This window comes from Opisthocomus hoazin, chromosome 7, assembly GCF_030867145.1.
Source record: "Opisthocomus hoazin isolate bOpiHoa1 chromosome 7, bOpiHoa1.hap1, whole genome shotgun sequence".
NCBI classification, from domain to species: Eukaryota; Metazoa; Chordata; class Aves; order Opisthocomiformes; family Opisthocomidae; genus Opisthocomus; species Opisthocomus hoazin.
Genome location: NC_134420.1, coordinates 58,478,302 through 58,503,380, shown reverse-complemented (window position 1 = coordinate 58,503,380; position 25,079 = coordinate 58,478,302). Strand labels below are relative to the sequence as shown.

At 42.1% G+C, this 25,079-nt stretch overlaps 1 protein-coding gene across 1 annotated transcript in view; it reads right to left on the bottom strand.

The window, feature by feature from the left end:
- Positions 1-3,152: 3,152 nt before the first annotated feature.
- Positions 3,153-25,079, bottom strand: part of C7H14orf132 (chromosome 7 C14orf132 homolog) — a 44,831-nt gene continuing 22,904 nt past the window's right edge. The window contains exon 2 of the mRNA XM_075427151.1: positions 3,153-11,290. Coding sequence (XP_075283266.1) covers positions 11,066-11,290 — 225 coding nt within the window. The 3' untranslated portion in view covers positions 3,153-11,065. The remainder of the gene's footprint in view (positions 11,291-25,079) is intronic.

Sequence of the window (25,079 nt, the reverse complement as noted above, 5' to 3'; positions counted from 1 at the left end):
GACACTAAAATCTGTTACTCCAAAAACATATTGTCCTGAATATGATTATTAGAAAGACTTTCAACTTGAAGAGGTAACACGTGTCAACACTTATAAACCATATCGCTTGATGGAAAAAACTATAAGGCTATATACCTGAACAGTGACAGACATCAAACCAATTCTGTAGTTGTACTGATTTTTTTAATGACTTTCAAATGTAGAAATCAATCAATCGATAAGACTTAGGCTTCCAAATGACTTAGGAAAAGATCTATAAAAAGGTTAAGCTTCCAAATTCTATCAATCATCAGGGTTTCCATCTTAAAAAACCCAACCAAACAAAAAATAAAAAACCCCAAAACCAAACCCAAAACATCTCCAATCCCTCTTGGAAGCTGCCTAACCTGGGAACTACCCAAGCATCTGTGGCTTCTTAAGGTCTGCCTTGGGGCATCACTCAAAGGGTAGCTCTTCTGGTGGTCACAAGCAGGCAGCCCACACTCTGTGAACCACAAATTTCATCTGTGAGGGGCAGTGCACAACTAGAACTAATTAGCAATGAAAGATTAAAATATTACATTCTTTCCTTCCTTCCTTCTCCTCTCCCACAATGACCAGTGTTCATTGATCACAGCACATATCTAAATGTGGAGGAGAGCAGCTCAGGTTCCTTTTCTGCATGTGGGGAGGTGAACTCACATTTCTCAGGTGAAGGCGGCACTCACTGAGAAGCAGAATACTGTTTGCCACACTCCCCTTTTAGTGTCTAGGCACTAAATAAAGATTAACTGGGTGACAAACAGTGAACAGAAGTGTCTTAGCAGTTAGGACACTCAGATGGGAGTAGAGCAGTTGAGTCTCACACTGCTCCTCCAGTCACCAAAAAAACCCCCAAAAGTGCAAGGCTTTCAAAGGAATTAAAGGGTATTTTGATTTACTAGAAGGTGAAGGAAGGAAGTACTTTATAAGTACCTTCATTGCATCAGCTGTAATCACAGAGGACTTTGAGGAATATTTACTCAAAGTCTTTTCAAGTAATAAACATTGTCAGAGATCGAAAGAATTTGGGTATTAGCATAGAGTAAGAAACGAAAGTGTAGAAAGATTAAAAACAAAAATAAAATGCCCAGGTGCTTGGAAGAAGAGTTGAGCTGCTGAGAAAATAAAATTCTTTGTTTAAAATAGTGCGCTATGCTGGAGGCCAAGGGAGTAATAAATCACTTTACCTGTCCTTTAAGGATAGGTAAATTCATTAGGGAAATTCACAGACCAGTAAATCTTGTTTCTGTACCCAGCTAACATCTGCTGGCATAAAACCTTTGTGAAGGTAAAAAACAGAAAAAAAATCTGCTTGAAAGGAGCATCCTTCTTGCCTCTAATGGGCAAGGATCATCCGAATATGCATAGGAAATGTGTTCAGAATTATAAAGTGCATCTTTATAAACTGTAATACAGACTTAGTGGATGACTTGCTTAGCTCAGGCTAAAGCCTTTACAAGAAACAGCATTAACTAGAACAAAATAAAATAGCATAGACTGATTCCTGCTGGCGAGGGCGGGAGGAGGGCAGGCGGGCTGGCTTGCCTCGCGTCGGTGTGATCCCCATGGCGGAGGCAGTCGCAGCGCCAGTGCCTGCACCACATGTCAGCTGGCAATTTCATTGCGCGGCATTCTCAGCCTGCTGCCTTTCGGAAACACTGCGGCATCTCATGAGAATTTAAAGCAAAAGACAAGCCCCTCTTTGATTCCAATGTTTCTTTTATCACAGCAGGCAATGAAATCCATAACAGGCTGTTTATAGAGGTGCTTCATCAAGCCCAGTATAAATCAGGTGCACGCCGCAGTTAATGCAATGAAGTCAGTCATTCCAAAATATTTGAATTAATTATTCCTAAAGAAAACTGTAACATAGCATTAGGCAAAGCAAAATATTTCAGCTGAAATGCTATAGTGGAGAGGCTCTCTTGGACTAAAAGACTGATGTCATTTTTAGTCTCACTACAAACTAATTTACATTAGCAGACATTAGCATCCAGCTTGTTTGTGCAAGAAAAGAGCACCAACAACTTCAGCTGGTTTTATGAGCGTGAACACACATAGCTAAATCTTTAAATGACTGATGTTTTTTCTCTTTGATTGTTCAAGAGAACATTCTCTTTCATTTTTATATTATTCTTATTTCTACTTATGGTGCAGAATTTAGAAATGAATAGAATTGAGGTCTGTATGATTCCACAGCTGCAATGGAAAAGTGAATTATAGTTAGATATTGCTGTAGCGTAGCAACTGCACTGCCTTACATTCTGATGGGTAAACTCTGGAATATGTTATGTTGCTAGATTGATAAAGATTAGGACTAGAAGAAAACATGTCTTTGATTTGTAATTTTTTTAAAATGAATTTTTGTCAGACTTGCTATCAGGATTGCCGTATGCATCTTTGTGATGTTCTGAGTTTGCTTCATTCAAAGGTAAGGTAAATTTTTATGTAAAACTGTGCATGAGAGATCACTTAGCACGTCCTTTTGTCGTTCCTTCAGTAGATCTTGAATGTACTTGCCTCACTGACCCCCTTTGGAGAATCGTAAGGCATGTGATAATCTATGTACATGCTATATTGCATTAGGAAAGCCATATGTTTTCCTTTCCTCCTCTTGCCGCTATTTGCCTTTATGAAGCTTGCTGAATATCCTGTAGTGAGGTTTGATGCCTCCCCTGTGTCCCCAAAAGCCCTTGGAATGGCTGTCCTAGGATAGGGGTTTGGGGCCACAGTCACAGAACCATCCATGCTGCACCATGGGACAGGACGGTCGTGCTAAACTGAAGTGAGAAATGGGAGAGAGCAATGACACAAGGGTTGGTGGTATTAGGGCTTCTGAGATGAAGTTGGAAGGAGTTAAGAGATCTTTTTTGGGTTCCAAGATGTGTTGAGGCAGTTCTTGGACTTTGAGAGCAGGTTAACTCATTTCTGTAAATAGCCACGGTGTTTTGTTTGTGCTATATATGCAAGCAAGATGGTTTCCAAAGGCTGACAAATCATGCAGATTTTTAAATGGCAACAAATCATTAATGTCAGTCTATCACTGGAGGTAATAATTAATTAACTGCATTTATAGACTTCTAAGTATTCTCAACTAAACTGAGAATAAAATGAAAAATCACACGCTGCCATCAATTTGAAGAACTTTATCCAAAAAAACACAATTTCCATCTGATGTTAACAAAACTTGTCATTTTCACCATAGTAAAAGAAGGAACCAGTACTAAGTACACACATAGTGAAAGCAGTCAATAACTGGAAAAGAAAATAACAGGAGCTTAAAAGAATACATTTCTGTTAACTGAACTTGATAACTACAGTAAACTTAGAGAAAACAGAGGGCATTTTTAAAGTTGTTTTTCTCTTTACAGACAGAGATACACATTTCAAGAACAATGATTACAAGAGTAAAGATTTTTCTTTAAACAAAGCCATATATTACAAAAAACAATATACAGAAGCCCTGCAAACCTGTTAGTGTACAAAACAGAATAGCAGACAGAAAGCACAAGAGAATTAAATTGTCAAGGATTATTAAGAAAAATAACGGTGCATACTAAAGGGCTCCAATAAAGCTGTTTTATGTGAGCTGAAGGGTGCCATTTCCATATGACTGTGAATTTGCTTTAAGTACAGATGCTTTCAGAAGTGTCACTATTCAGCTTATTTTGGAAAAAAAACAATCAGGCAATATTTGAGACAAGATAACTGAAAAACAAATGTTATCGGCTACCTCACAAAGCTAGCTATTGGATTTATTTACATTACTGTAAAATTTCATTGAAGCTTTGCACTCCACTCCTTCCAAACTTCACAACTTCACAACTGGAAGAGGTCTTTGTCAGAGAAAGAACAAATATTTCTTAGGTTAGGTGCTCAGACGATAGAAAAAATAGTGCAACGGTTTGCTACATTACCTATCAAAATATTCAGACCTGGTTTTTATTACCTTCTCATTTAAAAAAATACAGCATTCTGCTTGCTTTCTTTCGATTAGGAAATTATGGACTTCTTTAGATATATTTAAAATAAAACGCCAGCAACCCAGAGCTAGTCCTGCAAGCTGATCCACTGAAGCAGATGTCAGAAGTGTAGTAGTGGTGTTATTAATCCTGTTGACTCCAGGTGGAGGCAAAGGTCCCTCTGCAGGCTCAGGAACTTTGATCATCCTTATGAAGGCAGTAACTGAAAAGAGTGTCAGGCCAAGATCTGTAAACAGTTCAATCTTATTCCCTCTTTAGTGGAACTGAACTCCACTGGAAACACGACATCACCTTAATGACGCAGCTCTGGAAGCTCCCAAAACAATACCAGAACAAGCAGGGCCTTATGAGGGAGGCTGCTCAGCAATCTCGGTTCTGGCCAAGGAACACACCTCCTTTCATTCACAATGAGGTTCAGAAATGTGCAATCTGGCTGTAGTGGCTTGGCCACGCACCTGAGAACTACAGGTGTGACTAGATTTGAAATACTCATGGTGTAGCACATTGTGGTTGTTTTTCTTCACTGAATTAGGCTCGTGTTTAATGGCCTTGACCCTACAATAAATCACAGGGAGCTTTTCAAGTCTCCAGTGTGTGGCACTTCCACTCCACTTGCCCTACCCCAAGGGCATTACCACTAATTCTGATTTGCTAAGAATAACAAGGGACTTTGGGGTGAGGCAAGCTCAGTAAACGATGACTGCAGAACAGTGCAGTGTATTTATAAATTCTGAATTTCTAAAAAGAGCTATATGGATACAAATATGGGTTGTATGGATACTGACAATACAGTTACCAAGCTTTGTGGCCACATCTGACTCTTCTGCTTGGGGGAAACACTTTGTGGTTTGCTAAGGCAGATAATGATTGAGATCTTCCTACAGGAAGAGACCTTATATCACCAATCTTTGCACTTACTGTGATAAGTCCTTACTTATCACTGACCTTACTGTCAGTGAAGGTAAGTCAAGGAGGTGGTTACGAAGGGCCGAAAAACGTTGCTGGCTTCCAAATGCTTGTACGCTCTGATACCAGGGAATGAAAAGAATACAGAGAAGATAAGGGGAGAAATAAAATGAAGGCATAGAGACACATGGTGGTGACAAGGTGTTTAAAGGGATGGATGTGAGTCCACATCAGGGCACAGAAATAATGCAGCCTAAAGGATTGGGTAATGACTTTTGAGACATGCTTGAGAAGTGACTTGTCTGTGTTCTCAGTCTTTTTAAAGACTAGGTAATAGTAAGCTCCCCTTTGAGACCTACTGGCATAAAACTGTAGATTAAAATGAGGTGATGCTACTGTGCAGATGATACTTGACCCATTAACATTCCATGCTTAAGAAACCTAGATGTCTTTTGCTTTTGCAGGGAGACTAAGCAGATCCTTGGAAGGTAAATCCTGCATGTATTCTATAAACATGGGAAGCTTTTCCGACTATTTTCTACAACTGGAAAGTATCTTCACTAGCAGCCTGCATAAGAAACACAGAATGGGCAGCACAATGCTCCCAAGACTTCCTGAAAAAATGGAGACACCATTTGTGCTCATACGAAAGGGCATTTGCCTTGGTACCAGCAGATCAAGTCCACCTATGGCACTCAGGCAAACTTGCCTTCAGAGGCATGTCATTGAGATGATATCTAACAGGTCTGTGTTATCAGGGTTGCTTTATTTTCCAGTTCCTGGCCCTGTTGCTGTAATTCCCAAAACAGGTTACTGCAAAAGCAGGTCTGGTCATGTAGCCTTGGTGTAAATACTCTGGTACAGGCCCTAATGAGATAAAAATGCCACGCATTTTGTTCTGCAAAGGCACGTTCTATCCCTGGAGTCTCTTGGGCAGATAATTGGACACTTTCCTCCTCCTTTGTGCCCAAAGGGCCAAAAACTAAAATGGGGTATGGTTGGTCCCTAGCTGTTAGGAGTTCCCTACACAGCCAGAGATTAGCGTACTGATGACTTCATTTTCACTCTTTCAAGTTGGAAAGACAGGCAACTGGCAAAGAGGGGTTGTATGGAAAACACCAAAAGTTAGCGTCAGATCAAGGGCAGCATGAGACTTTCAGGCCTCGGGATGCTTTGATTTCTTTAGGATGTTCCCAGATCTGGGGCAAATAACTAACTACATGTTAAAACCTCCCTGTCTTCACCTTATGAGTGGCAGACCAATGTACCAATAACAAAACACCTAGCAGAATATTGATCTCTGGCTCTTCTTCTGCGAACGGAATAAATGCACTTGTTTCCCTGAGGTTTAGCAAACTGTAAGATGCGGAGGGACATGCTGTACCTGATGGTTAGTTCACTTAAACTCAGCTCAGGCTGCACGCCCAGGAAGCCAGCAGGGCTCAGAGGGGCAGAGCAGGAGTTAATGAAGCGCTCAGCCCTGCTTGTCAGGACCCTGATGTCTGACAATATCACCAGGGTCCTGACTGCCCTTTTCCTTTCTGCGCATTAACCAGATGAAATCCAATTCTCTAGAGGTCTGAATGCTCTAAAAGCACAGAAGCATTTTGATCTGGGATTCTGATTTTTGGTCTATATCTCTCAATGATGGAAATCATCCTTATAAAGAGTAATTTTCCAGATTCTGCTTTGTGATTAGCCACAGGAAACCCAGTAAAATTACATTGGATAAATGGACAGTGCTACGTGAACTTAATAATTCTCAGCAGCCTGCAGAGAAATGAGAAAAGGATATTAACCACTGGAATTGCTTCAGAACAGCAAAACAAAAGCTTCTAATAATAGACACAATACATAACAACCTATAGACTAAGGGCTCCTGTTTTCATTTTGTCCCAGACACAAAGGCATATTTTCCCTTTATCTTCAGACAGATATACAGGGTAAGACTGTAATGGCCGGCTGCTTCTACTCACTCTTGATCTGGGACATGTTATTACAGGCTGCTCAGCAGTTTAGTGGGATGCTGACTGCCTTCAAGTCCCATTGCAAACAAGGATTTTGGACAGGGGATCTGATTACTTGTGAGATATCTATCAGCTCACTTGCACACTCAAATGGCTATATTACTTGTAGCAGACGAGTCTCTCTGCTACTGTTCTTGTATCAGTTTAATAATCTGTTTTTCAGTTTTGCAAGTGTGTTGACACAGAAATAAATCCTTGTCCCTCATTTTATTTTGGGAGGATGTTAATGCTGTGGACAAGCACAGACTCCTAGCCCCACAGATAAAAATATAACAGGAGTAGCTGTGTGGGTTTCCCTACCATGTTCTCCTATCTAATGGGCCTTTGCACCCACCTCCATAACTGTTCAGCCTTTAGTCTCCTTGCTGTGGTGGCTGCACAGCTGCCATGTCAAGCTGCTGGCTGCTTAAAACAAAAAAACTCTTAAGAGACAGTTCATTTATTTGATATGTTGCTATCGATCCTCAGAGACCATGGCTAGAGGAGACGTGTTGGGGCATCCAGTTTGTCTGCCTGCTTCCCATGGCTCATTAAAACTTTGCAGAGCACATACAGTATTGGGTCTTGTGTTTGTACAATGATGTTTACAACATAGCTAGGGGTTTAACACTGTATATAGAAAGTGTTTTGCTTCGTCTACTACAAAGAAAACTCCAGTCAGACTCTTGTGACTTACCTGTGCTAGATGTTTTTATTTAAAGCACAGATCTGTAAGTGGAATCCTGCTCTCATGCCGATACACCAAGCGCTCAACAAAGCAGAGACCTCTTCTTCTCTTACACAGAGCTTCAGAGAACAGCGCTGGGGAATGTATCTGGGCTTCCTTGTCACCCCCCAGTGAGGGACAGCAGTTATCCAGCTGCCTAGCTCCAAGGAAAGGAGAAGCTCCAAATCAAGTCACATTGACAGTTCAGGGTATAACATATACCCACATAAAGAAGAGGTAACATATTTCACAGGATCATACCTATGAAATATCCACTATTCATCCACTTCTCCACTCCCCTCTGTGGCTTCTCTGAACTTAGTGATGGATGAGTCCCCTTTTTCAACAGTTCATTTAAACCGTCTCTAACCTCCCGGAAGATTGAGGTGCGTGTAGTGGATGAAGCCAGAACACAACATCCAGAAACACACTGTGCATGTCATCGCTATCAAAGTAGAACAGAGTTTAAACCAGCTCTGCCCACTACAATGTAGGGATCTTTAGTACACCTGACAACATTCTGTACAGACTCTCGCAGGCAGAATCCTTGGACTTGCATCTTAAAACTGGGGGTTTTTTTCCCCAACAGAAAAGCTGCGCAGTTAGTGTGCATGTAACCATGAGACAGGAAATGCCTGTACTTGCTGCCTGCACCCAGTTTGCCATGTCACCCTGTCAAGCCAATTACTTTAATTAGAGTTCTGTCGGGCCCTTCTTGACAACTCAGACTCTAACGATGAAAATATGTACAATGATGATGTGTATGCAGGAGGCAGAACTCATTGTTTTCCAACACTCCTGCTATTACTATCATTTTCACATGAAAGTAGGGCACTTTACTTGGGAAAAGCAACACAAAAATGTCACTTGGTTTCATCAGCAGAGTGGTAACTCTTTGCTGTTCCCGCTCTAATGCTCTTCTTCAAGGGTGAAGAATTTAGCCCTGTGATTTGAGAGATGCAAACATTGCTAACTGCGCTAAGATTATTATTCTGGGAAATTTAAACAAAGCACTCTGCTGTGAAATTCATTAAGTAGTAAAATAATCCCACTGGGCAAGTACCATAGTGTCAAATTGGTTTTAATCATGGTGGAAATGTTTTGCTCTTCATGCAAAAACAGCGCTTGCAAGATCTGGCCTAACTAGGGAGCCTACGAAACACTGAAGAAAAGTCCATAAGCAACTGACACAATTACAAAGGCAATAGAATAGCAGAAAATGGTTGGGGACAGTACATTACTTCAAGCAATATTTCCATGGGTGCTACCTGTTTGTACACCAGACCTTGTCCTGCTCAATTCTGCATTGGAAACGTCTCTGCAGCCTTCCAACCTCACTTAACAGCTTGCGTTCTGCTCAGCGAGAACAAAGAGGAGTGTAAGAACAGGAAAGGTACACAATGTACGTATGCAGCTCCCCTGTTCTCTGTTATTCTCTGCCTATGAAGGAACGAACAGCTATTTTAGGATGGTGAAAATCATCATTTTTATGTCATTCTTAAGACTACAGCTATTTTGTTAGACAGAATTTGCTTTCTGTCCTGCTGATCTTCCAGAACTGGGCTTCTCAAACTTTTTCACAGCACAGACCTTGTCTGTCCTCAACCATCTTCACAAAATCCTGCCTCCGAACAGCAAAATAACTACACACATAGAAGCTCAGTTCCTCAAGTGAGCTGTCAATGTTTATCATCCTCAAAATACTTCATTTTTTTCCTCCCTCCTGCTAGCTCTGTTTGCATCTTTCCCAGCTTTAAAGGCCAGTTCACAGAGAGGGAAAAAAACTATGCACAGTGACAGTACACTGAGTGATTATACATGCTGATTTGGGGCATGCAGCTTTGATTCAAGTAACTGTCCACCGGCCCTGCAGTAAAATGAGTTTAAAGAGAAGAGAAGACAATCCAAACCTCTCTATACATTCAGCAGCTCTTAGTCTAGCCTCAAGCTCAGTGGCAGGCAAGTGTCAAAAATAGTCTCTGCGCCTGCAGACAAGGCTTTCTGGAATTAGGGTAGTAGATGTATGAGACAAAAAGCTATACAGTACATGCAGACATAAAGAATTTGTCTGCTGCTCTCAAAGTGCAGACATTTTATATATTTGTGTTTATTTTTTTAAGGGAGAAAAGGGAGATTTCCAACAGAGGTGATTTTTTTTTTTCTTCCCTCAAGCTTTTCTAATCTCTGAAACAAGGAAGGCTGCAGCTTGTTTTGAGAACATACAGCTCTTGAAAAGGAACTGCTCATGCGAATAATGCAGTGAAAATGTTGTCCCTAAACAGAACAAATCCAAATTATAATCATAGTTGTTACCTAAAGCAGGCTATATAAAAATCACTTCCAGGAGCCTCATCAGAACCCAGAGACATATTAATACTGAAATATAAGCACTTGCATATCTGTCACTTGCTACCTTTTTTCTGCTGTTTCTATTCCAGGACATACCTGACTCTTGCACTCACCCCCTCATGAGCACAGAAGTGTCCAATCTTTCTTTCAATTCTATTTTTCTCATAGACATCATTCCCTGTTAATTAGCACTGTGGCTGCTGCTTATTTCAGTGAAATGAGCTGAAAAGCATGGTATTTGGCCTTTATTTCCTGGAAAAGACACATCCACAAACCACTGCAGTCCAGTACCTCTAGACAGAAATAGCAGCTTGTGGTGCTGCTCTGTTCAACACCTCCTCTGGAGTGCAGAAGGTCTGCAGAGCAGCCACACCTTGCGATAGTGGTGCCTCCTCCTGCAAACAGCAGACAGGTTTAGCATCAATTCACAGATTATCAGATCCAGTAATTCATACTGGAAGGCAAGGGTTGGATAGCACCCATCTGCCTGTCATTGCTTTCAGACTCATGATTTTGAACACAGCCTAGCGTGTGCACATGCGCAAGACACACACAATGAATTTGTACTTCATCAGAACTAAGCCAAAGCCAACCATTTACTCCATCTGGAAATCTAATATGTCCAGAAAATATGACAAAGAACAATTTCATACAACATTATACCACAGTAAAAAATGCACAAAAAAGCTGACAAAACCCAGAAGAGCTGCTAGAAAAATCTAAACAGTAGAAAATAAGCACTTTCTATATAAATCTCACTTTCTCTTTGTATTTACTATACCCACATTGCTCTCTCTTTTATTACATTTTACTACAAAACTGATACTAGCTCCGTTCTCAGTTAAAGCTCTCTCTTCCATACACTTTGCAACTGCATCCAAACTTTCTGCCATCCAGATTCAAGATGATTAACTCGCATTTCATTTCCATGATTGTGGCAGCACTTAATCAACAAAGTCCCTACCTATATGTATTTATATAGCTATACATGTATATATACACACATACATACATACACATGACAAATACTGTTGCAGTTATCCTCTCTTCCAGTGTTTGGAGTGACAGTCATCCTAGAAGGTGAAGGCATACACCACTCCCACAACCACAATATTTCCAATTGTTGCTATTATTGCAATCCATAGCAATATGGCATCATTTGAAGAGCGGGATGTCTCTTCTGGTGGATTCTGCATGGAAGAAGCTGCATGGACGTTGGCTGATGAGTTAAACAAGGAGTACTCTGTACTAAAGTCCTCATTGGGTGAGTCCATAAAGGCTCCTCCCATAACAGGGAGCTGTGAAGAAAGATACAGCAAAATTAGACCAAAGACCAATATCTGTATTTGCTTTGTGTCAAAGTCATTCCAAAAGATTAACCACTAGCAAACAAAATTACTGAGATTTTATGTATGCAGTGCTAATCTGTCAGGAATAGCACAGACACACACTTAGAAGAGTTCTTCCATTTCTGTTAGAATGAGTATTATTGCAGAAAACATACATGTATCAGATGGAATACACATAAGAGCCAGTATGCAGACTCCAAATCAACCTTACTAATTATATGCATTTAGAAAGCAGAGATACAGCTATGCACAAAGCACTCGCATACCAAAATGTACGTTTACAGCAACATGACCATTTTGTGACTACCACCAACAGTACCACGCTGCTGCAAGGTATCGAGCAAGCACAGCAGTGATGTGATGCAGAGAATTTGTTCTCCCTTTATGTATCACTCAGAAATGAACCCATGATTTATGTAGCGATCATGCAAAAACCACATGAATTGCAAAAGTTCTCACTGTAAAACAGGTGGAGCGTACTCAGTGCACTAACTTCACTTGCAAAACACACCATTGCATTGATCCAGGATTTATAAATCTATACCATGGAAAAGTTCAAACTGGATTTTGAAAGGTACCATAGCAACAAAGTGGCAGAATTCCAACACTTCTCCCACCCCAGATTTCTCCTGTTGGGAAGGACAATGTTTCTTTGATGCTCCTAGTGGATTTCTCAGTGGTACCGGGAAAAGTTCTCAGTAAGACAGCAGTTATTCTATACCGGAATATGGAAAAGTTAAAGAAAAAAAGGAATCATTTAACCATGCCCTTATACAGGTTCCAACTACCTTCCCAACTTCTTCCTAGACCATAACACATAGATGGGTCTCTCAGCAACTTGATCTGGTTGAAGATGTCCCTGCTCAGTGCAGGGGGCTGGACTAGATGAACTTTAAAGGACCCTTCCAACCCAAACCATTCTATGATTCTATGATATTCTTCATGATTCAACAACTATTTTACCCTCTACATAGAGGTCTAAAATTACATCCTTCTGCAAATGTATGGATTCCTCAGGCAAGAGAAGGATACCTACTGCAGTACTAAGTCTACTACTAAGAAAAGGTTGACACAAAAGCTTTTTGCTTTCATCCCTGTTCCTGGCATGTTTGAGAAGGCAGATCTGGAATAGTCTCCCCTGGCTCATGGAGTGCAGGCTCCACAGACTCATGCAAGTAGAGGACATTGTTTTGGAAAAAGCTGCAGATCATCTACTTCACATATCTATAAATCCTCACAACACACACTTCTGAATATCCTGTAAAAAGCCAAAGATCTGCTCAGCAACTCAGGAACTGCAATTATTATGTACTGCAGGAAGAGCACGAGCAGTGTGGGTATCATAAAGCCCCAAGTCTCTGAACTACTCAGTAACTAAAACTCCTGGAGAACTGTAGTAGGTAGGTAGATCAAACCCATGGATTTACTGGGGAAAAAAACCCCTCAGAGCCATATGCCCTGACCAGAAGGGAAAAATTCCATCATGGTGTTGCAGACTGGTTTGATCTTCAGCAAGGAGTAAAACCTCGACATCAGTGAATCCTACCTACGCTCTCCATTCTCTGGGAATGTTAAGAAACACTCTTGCTCCAACATGAGCCAACCTTTCCTTCCCCACAGTGGTTTCCATGCTGCTGCTGTCACCTTCCAACCTTTAGACACAATTATAATCTCCTGTTTTACACCCTGCTTGTAAGTTCTTTTGGGGTTTTGGCATCGTTATTATTCTTTGCCTTTCTCAGTAGGGCTTTCTCCTACAGCTGAAACCCTCTGGCTCTGAAACAGCAAAATAAAAATCCTTCCTATTGTTATAGTAGTAGTAGTACTATTACAACTTCAACAGTACTGTTGCAGCCACCACCGCCCATGAATAACAGAGGAACCAGCCTTGTCTTCATTCAGTAACATCACAGAAGGCTGCTATACCACCATCCCTAAATTACCGTGCTCAATACTCACTGGGCTGGAAAATCAGTCTCTTTTAACACCCTGTCCTTCAAGTCCCACAAAACATTTCGGCTCTCCCAGTAACCTCTCCCTTTGGTACCAAACAACACCCCTCCTGCTGTGTGCAGCTGCTAAACAGGACAGGATTTGAGGATAAACCACCTCTTCTCTCCACAGTGGTGGCTGTAATCTGAAAATTAGAGCACAGAATTTGAGAAGCTTGAGAATAAAATAATTGGTTTTTTGCTTGCTATCCGTAACATTTTACGGAACTATAACAGACTCTCTTTCAAAGCTGACCACTGAACAAATTTCATCTGTACTAGAAAATATCATGTCACATTGAAAAAGAAACAGAGAATGACGAAAGACCACAATGGATATGTCATACCACCTAATCCACATTAAATAGGGTCAAATATGATTAGAGAAAAGGCATTTGCAAGAAACCAAACAGGAAATTGCAAAACTCAAGTTTGATACATTCTGTCTGCATCAAAGCTTTTTGCTGCCAGTTTCATCACAGAGTGTTTCCTTTAAAAGAGCAAAAGCTTCCATTTCACAAGCCCAGCTTGATGTTTTGAATCCAATTCCACCATCACGTCTTGGGAAAACATCGCTCCGTTTAATCAGGATTTGTTTTTATGTAGAGATTGCCATAAAAGGCAATTCTGACTTCAAACATAAGTGTGTTTATGCAGTGATGCTGCCATTTAACAGCTATGGAGACACTAGTAAAAGATCTTTGCAGCAAATGATGGGCATACATTTACCATACTGGCAGCAAAATGCTCAATTTGAGGTGCTTGCCTCCTTAGCAAACCATTTTACAGGTATCAGCATTTAGGATGGTCAATTCTGCAAAATCTTTCAAATGGAACGATCATCCAAAATACAAAGGTACACACATATGTGCATGCGCCCAAGACAGGGGGAGGTCACGAGCACTGTTCTGGTGAGTGATACATGGGTTTTGGGCCACACATTCTGTGCTGCCAGTGAGTTATTTGAAGTGACAAGCTTCCACCCTGTTTGCCCAGCCGGTGCTGTCACAGAGGCAGGGAGCACTCGTCTAACAGCACAGCTACACACCACACTGCAAACGATGTCACATCTGAATCTCCTTGTACAGTCTCAGGCTCAAAAAAGTTTGCACCATCTGAGGGGAACACATGGTGAAACAGCTCATCTGAATCTCCGAAAGGCTTGCGGTGACCTGAGATAAAGCACTGACATTCAGCACCTGGCACAGGCTCTTTCTGTAAAACTGAACTCCAGTTTTTCTGTTTGTAGGTCAGTAGCACTTCACCACAGATCTGCAAATAAACCTTACTGCCAATTTCCCACTTGCACAAATCATCTCTTACTAAATCTGTATTCCCCCCTTCCTCCCTGTTAAAATGGCTTCACGTAAGTGCACAGGAATGGCCATATGGTGTCAGACAGAAAGCCCACCTCCCTTGCGTGTTAGCTCCCACAGTGGCCATAAATAGATGCTTAGGAAAGAATAAGTGCACAACAGGACAAGCATGTCTGATACTACCCCTTAACAACTCAACAGCCTCCAACTGTTTTCAGCTTAGGAAGTTCAAAAGCCAGATGCTATTGCTATGGATTTAATAACTCGCAAAGAATTTTGCTACCATGAACTTGTCCAGCCTCCACATGAGCTCATCTAAAGCTGAGCATCCTTCTCAGTCTGGCCTCTTACTGCCACTTAACAGTCAGGGTTGCCCAGTGATTAGAGTCACATGAATCATCCTTGGGAGATATGCTCGCCTCTCCACTGGAGAGAGGGAAGCACAGATGACGAATATCAACTGGCAATCTATCTTTTTGGTAGATTAACTTCAGTGAGATGAATCGCATTCTCAGTCTTGATGTCTTTGTTCTCCCAAAAGGTACAGTATCTTCCCTCTGCAGCCTTATTTGAGATATTACATTAACGGCTGTGAGACATCCAGACCTGACACTAATGGGAGTTGCAAAGTGCCTGTGATAAACAGTAGTCTAAGGATAGAAAGCCTGCAGTGCTTTCTGCGCTTCCTCTGTTTGTCTGTCTGTGCCTCTACAAACCAAATATACTTCAATTTACAACGGCCAAAAACTTCACCCATGTCACTGCCATTAAAGTGACCTGCAATCTGTTTTAGCCTCAGAGGGTTTTGTAGTTCAGGCAAAGTTGTGCAGAGCCTGTGCCACCCTGCCCAAGACAGAGGAGCCCAGAGCAAAGGGTTAACTGGGACACACGACCACGAGGGACATGGCAGGAGCAGATGGTGAGCGGGAACGCTGCAACACTGTTCAGAAACAAAACCAGTTTTTCATAGTGACTTTGTCAATGTTGTTAAGTAGCACTAATAGTATGCCGCTTGCTAAATGGCTTCTGGCGAAGAGGAATTAAAATCATTAAATAGCAACACACAGAAAACCAAGCAGTAAAATGTGAAGTGGTAATGAGAACACCCACTGCGCTGAATACCTCCCACTGACATCCAAGAGGATACTGTAACGTCACGAGGAGGAGAACAAGGCTCTTGAACAGTTCAGTGATATGCTTTCCAGTTAGCAGAAAAATCCTATTTTATAACCAAAATGATACACGTTGAAAATGATGAATGAAACGATGAAGGAAAAACAACATGCCAGGTACCAGTCACTGATACTTTAAAAATGGTAGCTTTCTTAAGTGGCATCACATAAAATCAATCACTTAGCAATAACGTTGCTCTGTTTCTTTCAGAATCGGGTGTCCGTCATTTTTTCATAGTCAGCTAAAGAAATGTAACAGTTCCTGCTACATCACTGGGAAACCATGCTTGGCATGGAGATTTGAAAGCATAGATGAATCTTACGTGGAGGAAGCAGAGCGACAAGTAGGATCAAAACCTTGGACCTCAGGAGGGCTAACTGGCCTCTTCAAGGAACTACTGGGAGGAATCCTGTGGGCCAGGGCTCTCGAAGGCAGGGGGGCCTAAGAGTGCTGGTCGCTGTATAAACGTCACTTCCTCCATGCTCAGGAGCAGTGCGTCCCCTTGAGAAGGAAATCGAGCAAAGGAGGCAGGAGACCTGCATGGTTAAACAAGGAGCTTCTAGTGGAGATCAGGTGGAAGAGTAAGGTCCATGGAATGTGGAAAGAGGGGCAGGCCACTTGGGAAGAGTACAGGAGTGTGGTCAGAGCATGCAGGGTTGCGACGAGGAAGGCCAAGGCCCACCTGGAAATGAAGCTGGCAAGGGATGTCAAAACAACAAGAAGGGCTTCTTCACCTACATCAGCAGCAAAAGGAAGGCTAGGGACAATGTGGGGCCGCTGCTGAATGAGGTGGGTGTCCTGGTGACGGAGGATGCGGAGAAGGCAGAGCTAATGAATGCCTTCTTTGCTTCAGTCTTCAGTGCTAAGACTGGCCCTCAGGAATCCCAAGGCCCAGAGGTGAGAGAAGCAGCCCACAGAGAGGACGACTTTCCCTTGGTCAAGGAGGACTGTGTGAGGGATTGCTTAAGCGATCTAAACACCCACAAATCCATGGGCCCCGATGGAATGCACCCACGAGTGCTGAGAGAGCTGGCAGATGTCATCGCTGAGCCACTCTCCATCATCTTTGAGAGGTCCTGGAGGACAGGAGAGGTGCCCGAGGACTGGAGAAAGGCCAATGTCACTCCAATCTTCAAAAAGGGCAAGAAGGAGGACCCAGGGAACTACAGGCCGGTCAGCCTCACCTCCATCCTGGGAAAGGTGATGGAGCAGCTTATCCTGGAGGCCATCATCAAGCAAGTGGAGGAAAAGAAGGTTATCAGGAGTAGTCAGCATGTATTCACCAAGGGGAAATCATGCCTGACCAATCTGATAGCTTTCTATGATGGCATGACTAGCTTGGTAGATGAAGGGAGAGCCGTGGATGTTGTCTACCTAGACTTCAGCAAGGCTTTCGACACAGTCTCCTATAATATCCTCCAAGGGAAGCTCAGGAAGTATGGGCTGGATGAGTGGTCGGTGAGATGGATTGGGAACTGGCTGAATGGTAGAACTCAGAGGGTTGTCATCAGCAGTGCTGAGTCTAGTTGGAGGCCAGTAACTAGTGGTGTCCCTCAGGGATCAGTACTGGGCCCAGCCTGTTGGCGTGGGTTACGGAAACGTTGTACCGATGTGACCCCAATATGAGTATGATCGTTCACCTTTATTAGTCAGCAAAAAACAAGGTTTATATAGCAAAACTATTACAGCATCTGAATGGTTAAACCCCCAATCCATATATAGGCAAAACTACTGCAACTCGTTGTGATTGGTGCAGAGCTGCAGTACTGTGGCAGGAAACAACAGCGTGGCAGGAAGGAAGTGACAGTGTGGCAGGAAACGGTGATGTTCCCCCTGCTCCAGTGTCCCGAGCTCGTCGCTCTACCTTCCCTGCAGGGTTCCGTGTCAGCCGCTCCCAAGGCTCACCTCCGGATCGGAACCTGGGTTGCTCAACGCACCAAGCTATGACCCTCTCGTCCAGCCAGGACTCCACACCAGCCTTGTTTAACAACTTCATCAACGACCTGGATGAAGAGGTAGAACGTACCCTCAGCAAGTTTGCTGATGACACAAAACTGGGAGGAGTGGCAGATACACCAGAAGGCTGTGCTGCCATTCAGCGAGACCTGGACAGGCTGGAAAGTTGGGCAGAGAGGAACCTGATGAGGTTCAACATGGGCAAGTGCAGGGTCCTGCACCTGCGGAGGAACAACCCCATGCATCAGTACAGGCTTGGGGCGGACCTGCTGGAGTGCAGCTCTGTAGAGAGGGACCTGGGTGTCCTGGTGGATGACAAGTTGACCAGGAGCCAGCAGTGTGCCCTGGCTGCCAAGAAGGCCAATGGCATCCTGGGGTGCATCAAGAGGAGTGTGGCCAGCAGGTCGAGGGAGGTTCTCCTTCCCCTCTACACTACCCTGGTGAGGCCTCATCTGGAGTACTCTGTCCAGTTCTGGGCCCCCCAGTTCAAGAAAGATGAAGAGCTACTGGAGAGAGTCCAGCGGAGGGTTACGAGGATGACGAGGGGACTAGAGCATCTCTCCTACGAGGAGAGGCTGAGGGAGATGGGCTTGTTCAGCCTGAAGAAGAGAAGGCTGCGAGGGGTCCTAATATATGCTTATAAATACCTTAAGGGTGGGTGTCAGGTGGATGGGGCCAGACTCTTTTCAGTGGTGCCCAGTGACAGGACAAGGGGCAATGGGCACAAATTGAGGCACAGGAAGTTCCGTCTGAACATGAGGAAGAACTTCTTCCCTCTGAGGGTGACGGAGCACTGGAACGGGCTGCCCAGGGAGGTTGTGGAGTCTTCTTCTCTGGAGATATTCAAGACCCGCCTGGACAAGGTCCTCTGCAGCTTGCTGTAGGTGACCCTGCTTTGGCATGGGGGTTGGACTAGATGACCCACAGAGGTCCCTTCCAACCCCTAACATTCTGTGATTCTGTGATCTTCCAGTAAAACTTTTTCCAGCAATTACGACACCTCATCAGTGGCTTTAAGAAGTGTGCTGTATCTTGGCCTTGGCCTCACTACACGCCTTTCTGGGAATGGGATGCTGAGAGGTGAAATGTCATGCCAGCTCAGATGTTGTTTCGTAAAATCCCTGTTATTACTTCAGAATGCCTAATTTTTTTCAGTGTTTCTTTTAGGTTAAATTTTAGATAGCATATTCTGAACACAAAGTAAAATGATTATTTCCTTCTGCCCTGGCAGCTTGTGATCACTGCAGTGCATATTTGTGTCTGAAAACCTTCTCGCTGCAATCACAAATCAATCTAATGCAGTTGCCAAAGACGGCAGCAATATACAAGTTTGCAAAAGCATCATAAACACATTTTAATTCTTACCTCTGTTTAAATAAATGTTTTGTGCTGAAGAGATACCCCACATGACTAATATATCCCCACGCTAATTCTTTTGTATCTCACAGAAACGTGCATATATATATTCTACTCATGTAAAGCACGCAGTCATGTAAATGAACACATTCTGGCTACTATTTATTTACCGATAATATCCAGAGAACCAAGTTCTTCTGTCCAACATTTGCCAGAATATCACCCTACTACTTATAACGAGAAGATTGGGTACACAGTGATAATGAGGACAGTTATTCCATGTTCACTGCAAGTGGATTAGTTTAAATGCATTAAACCCACACACAACCAGAATTAAAGGACACCTAAGGCAATCTTCTTTAATTTAATTAAATAGGTCTAATTCTGAAGAGGAAGGATCCATGCAAACGCTTTATGCAGTTAACTTCAAATTCTTATTTTAATTAATTCAGATCCCTGCTGCAACCTGAAATCACAATCTCACGTCAACAAGCTTAGGAAAAACAGCTGCTTGTTTTCAAAATATACTTGTCAAAATGCTCACCCTACCAGTGGCAATGGAAAAATTTGACTCTAATTTGGAAGGTTCAGGATTTCACCTGTTGTTTTTAATTTCGTTAAAATCTGTCTATCCTGTCCTACATCAATCTCTGCTTTTCCTCCAATTCACGACATTCCTAAGGCTGGTGTATTACTCCCTCTGCTGCTTTCCCGATTTATGCTAGGCTAGATGTAACGTCTTTGTCCTTTTAGATGAGATCACTGTTCAAAGTTGTTCCTTGTCGGCAGGTTCTCAGAAGCTGGAGGTGCGAGTTTCAGCCTTGCTGTTGATCCACACTGAGAGTTGCCTTGACCAACAGGTGTCTAGATCCTCGGGAATGAACATCCAAAGCTGACCAGAGCTGCAGCAGACACTTCAATTCCGAGTTTGTTCTTGCCTGTAGAAACTGGTTTGCCTTAACTAAGGTATTCCTGTGAGGAACGAAGCTCAGCTAGATCTTTGTCCCCAGGGAAGCACAGCTACCTAAGTGCCTTATATGACAATATGCATTTTGCAGACTGAAGCACCTCGCTGTGGAAGGTTATTCTGCTAAATCAGCTGCAAGAAACAGTGTAAACAACTTGGCATGAAGGTAAGTAGTTTTAGTCATTATTTCACTCTCCTGTTTCTGCACAGGTAGTATTGAAGATAGCTCACTGATAAACATGCTGTGATTCCATTCCCACAATTTACATCTGCCTAGTGCATCCCTGAAATATCTTTGATTATTTCAAAGATCCCTACTGCTTTTAAACTATTATTCTCAACCAACCGCTGTTGGATTTCATCTTTCAAGTGTAGAAGATTGGGAACAAAAAAAAGCCTTTTTATTGCTGACAAGTCTCAAATGGAAACAGAGGAGTTTCTCATCCTATCCCTGGTCCCAAGAATTCTTCCCCTCCTTCCAGCCAATGCCAGCAATGCTGCATGAAGAAAAAGAGTGAGCTTTGTCAGTGCTGAACAGAAATGTAAACAACCTGTATGAAGAAGCTGCAAATTTAAGTCACATATAATCTAAATTGTGACTCTGTACACTCTAAAGTGGAGGTGATAAAGCATGCAGAGAAATCAAGCAGACGTGTTTTAAACTACCTGGATGTGCCAGGAACAACCATTCAAGCAGCAGCACTATCTGACCTTCCACATAACAAACACAAATGAGACTACTATCCTATGTGGACACCATGCTGGGGAAGTAGAAGATGCCTGGGTCCCATTTACACACAGTTATAACTTTCATGCTTCCAGGAGCACAAGCACATAAAAGAAAAACTACAAACAGAGGGAACCAGAAAGGCGAGTATTTATCAATACGGAAAACTCCGTAGGAGGCTATAAAACTAACCATCAGTGCTATCATCAGTAGGAGCTATTCAAATCTGTTTACAATTTCCAAAACTGGCAAAGCAGAGGACCTTTTCACACCATGTGTAGTCACACTGAGGAACTCAGAGACCAGGAATTCCTTTAGAGAAATAAGCAACCTGCAGAGCTGTATCCATTTCATATTAAACAGTATTCTGGAAGGGCTTCAAACACCAAGCTTCTGAGTTTAAAATCTTTAATCATATGTGAGAAGAAAGAGGTGTGATTATCGCACCTCCTGGAGGATCTCTTGCACAACCTTCTGATATTTTTGGCATTGGTACCTTCAAAGCCAAACTACTGGATTTAACTGGACTTACATGGTCTCCTGCTCTGATCCAGGCTGGAAATTCCTTTCTGGTGTCAAGTTCCTCTATTGAAAAATAGAAAAAGAAAAAAGAAAAAGAACAGTCTAGGGCAAAAGAAAGGAACATTGCCTAGGGCATAATGTTTTAATGTCTTGAGAGACAGCTTTGCTCTAAAGACACAAGGAGATAGCGCTGACTGGAAGCAAGCACACAGCTACATGGTATCAGTGGAAGTCTCGCTTATTCTTAGGCAGAGAATAAGCAGCTCTCCATGTGCCAGAGGATAAAGAGGAAAAGAAGATTAACACAGGCTGGTTGTAATAACACTCCATATCTGCAGGAGGAAAAGGCATTCCCGTCATAAACAGAAAAGTCGAATGATGAGGTGTGCGGAAAACCACAGAGCAGAGCTCAAGAACGGGTGTATAGCAAAAAGCTGAACGAAGCCTAATCCCGTTCCTCAAAGTGATGAAGGGCTGCACAAGCCCTTCCTCCACTGTGATGTTTGCAGCCATGTTCATCTCTGGCAAAATGTAGATGCCTCATTATTGATTTACTGTTGTGGCCAGTGTATCTTGGCAGCAGAGAAAGGGGCTGACCATATTCTTTTGATTTTCCTTCTGGTCCCTCTCCCTTGGCCTAACAAGGTGCTTAGGCTGTTCCCAGGGGGAAGGGTAGGAATGGGCAGCCATTCACAGTAATGAAAGCAACGACACCATTTCAAAACTTGAAATAATTCCTGATGAAAAATTGTTTAAATCATCAGACATCAGCCGTGGGCAAAAGCAGTGATTTTGTAAATGACTGTATCCTTCATTATTTGGTAAACAGAATGCTTCTCACAAAGACTAAATGAATTGTAAGGGGCATGTATTGGGGGCTAGACCTAGAAGGATGTGATGTTTCAGACATCATCTTATTCCTCTCAAGATAAAAATAATTAAATAAAAATTCCTCTATGTTGCATATGCTGACTACTATTCAAACCAAAACCCAGTAGCAATAAAAAAAAGTCTTGCATGCTAGATCCAGTCCCTGCTACACAGCCCATGAAAAATTAATTGGCTGAGGTTTAACTAAACCACACTAACAGGAATAATATAGCTTAGATCTATTTCATCAATTACTTACTATTCCATGCAGACTCAAAAGCTTTCAAACTATACATCTGATTTATTTTACACAGTGATGGTTGTACTACAAAGACAGGTTGGGATACATCTGACTATTGAGGGAAGTAATCGCTATTATTGCAGCTGTGCCGTACCTAATGATATGATATAAATGCCTCTTTTTCAGCACCTTTGAGACAGCCACCAGGAATCTATTCTCAAACATGACAACTTAAGAGTTAGGTCAGTCCCCCCATCATCACGCAAACCTACTGGGAAAAAATTATTCTATGATTACTTAACAGAGATTAACTCTCCAATGGAAAATACTTGCAGGCATCCAACAGAAATACTCAGAATGAAAATTAAAACAATTTAATAGTGTCAACATATTCCATAACAATTATTTTCCTTGAGTTTATATATGTTATCAGACTCACTGAGAAAACAGAGGAGAGAGAAAACTGGTGACTACGTACGCAATTTTATTTCAGCTATACATTATTTTTGCCCAACATTTTTTTCATATTTATTTTTTTCTTTCCCTTTCATCTTCACATTGCATTACATTCTCACAAACAAAAAAGGGCAGGGGCCCACTGAGGTATGTTAACAGAATATCTGAGGTGTATCTCTCACATCTTACGTAAGGCTATTTTTCTAAACATTTTTGATTGCTTGCTTGGCACCTAGTTCAAGACATACAACAAGGCTGAGAGTCAACAAAAACAATGTATTCCAGTTAGAATGGACAAAAAAAGGAGAAAAAGCTGACACACTGTAAGCCCTCTTCATTTCTAGAGGTCTTAAGGGTAGCAGCCGGTACGAAGGTCAAGTAAACCATACAGAGCAGCTTCTAGGAAGAAAGGAGGACTCCCAAATATTACTGTGACAGTGTACACTTCACTTGAGAGAACAGCAACATCTAGCAGGCTGCCATATTTCTTGATCTCATCAGGCATACCAGGGTCAACATATGGCTCAAACAACCTACAGACTGCACATCCTCCTCAACTTCTTCTGTAATGCTGCAGCAGTGGTTTATACATGAAGAAGAAAACATATGAATTTGCTTAAAAAATAATCCCATTCTCTTGCATTTTTGCCTAATGAGTGAGCTAATCACACAATACACGAGAGAATAAAAATAATGTGAAAAAATCTTGACAATTTCCTAATTTCTAGAATTTGAAGAGTAGTATTCACCGTACTAAGAAAAGTTTCTTCCAACATAACTATTTGCTGAATGTCATGAAGAGACTAAATGCTCGATCACATCTAAATCCTGAGTTCTTAAGAACTCAGTGCCACCACACAACTATTTCAACCATCTTCTAGGATTTACTGTTCCCACAGCAGAGCCTGAGAAAGAGAAGTAACATGTGTTTCTCATCCCCTTTGGTGCAAAGTCAGCAGGCATAAATAACATGAACGCACTTCAAAAATGGCTTAAAGTAAGCCTGGATCACTTTGCTTTGAAGTGAAAGAGGAGCACCCATATGGGACATCTCACTGGCTCTTTTTGGGGAGCAGAAACCTTCATCAAAGTGTGAGAACAGCCATTATCAGAGCTAAATATTCCATATGTTCTCACATACCCAGATTCTCACAACCCAGGTTTTGCGCATGTAGTAAGACCATGAAGCGATGATTAAGTGTGGCTGAACTAGCCAGCAGCTGATGACATCTTCATCACGCCAAACAAAAACAGAACAGCCAAGCCATCTGTGTTTGTGTGCTTATATTCAAGACTGTTCAAACAGTTCACAGTACACTGCAGAAAAATATAATAAATTATACTTTGATTCTTTCTCTCTAGATAAATGTGTCTATATACGTGTAGGCAAAATAGCACTCCTTAGTGGCTGACATATGCACAGGATGGGCACAAATCAATGTATAATTTATTATATTTCTATTTGCAATTCGATATTTGTGCTTTGAACTCTTGCAGTTGGTGGGGCTGCACGGCATAATTAAAGACATGAATATGTAACAGCTTTCCTCGGGAATGAATTTTTTCGTACCCAAAAGTGATTTCTGTAAAAGCTTGTTCAGTTATTCTTGTGTTATGGAAGGCTGAGCAGGGAACAAAGAGAATAAAGTCAAATGTATTGTATTTGCATTTTTACCCCATTTTATTCAGTGGAATCTGAATTATGGAATCACTGCTCTCCTGGAGAGCTGGAACAGTTCAGGGAGAAGGTGCCATTCAGTGGCCTCCCATGCCTCATAGAAGATGCAAGTTTGCACTCCGCTAGTATCTTAGGATCTTACGGTGTTTGGAGCAATGGTTTGAAAGTACATAAAGAGGAGATAAATATTATTGTCCCTGAGCTTGACAGCTGTCCCTGATTCTGACACAATTCAGGTACAGAAGAAATCACCATCACCAGAACAGTGCACCATTTGAAAAGTCTTTCATGTAAAGGGTGTTGGAAAGTCATCAGAAAGTGGGCTGGCTCCAAGGTCAAGCAGGGTTTCTGCACAGCCTGCCAGCCAAACTAAATACACAGACTCTTCTGCAAACCTGAAGTTCAGAGCCCTCTGAACCTCAGACAAACCAGCAAAACAGCTAGGGGATACCTTGCTGCTTTAAGAGACAAGATTCAGACTGAAG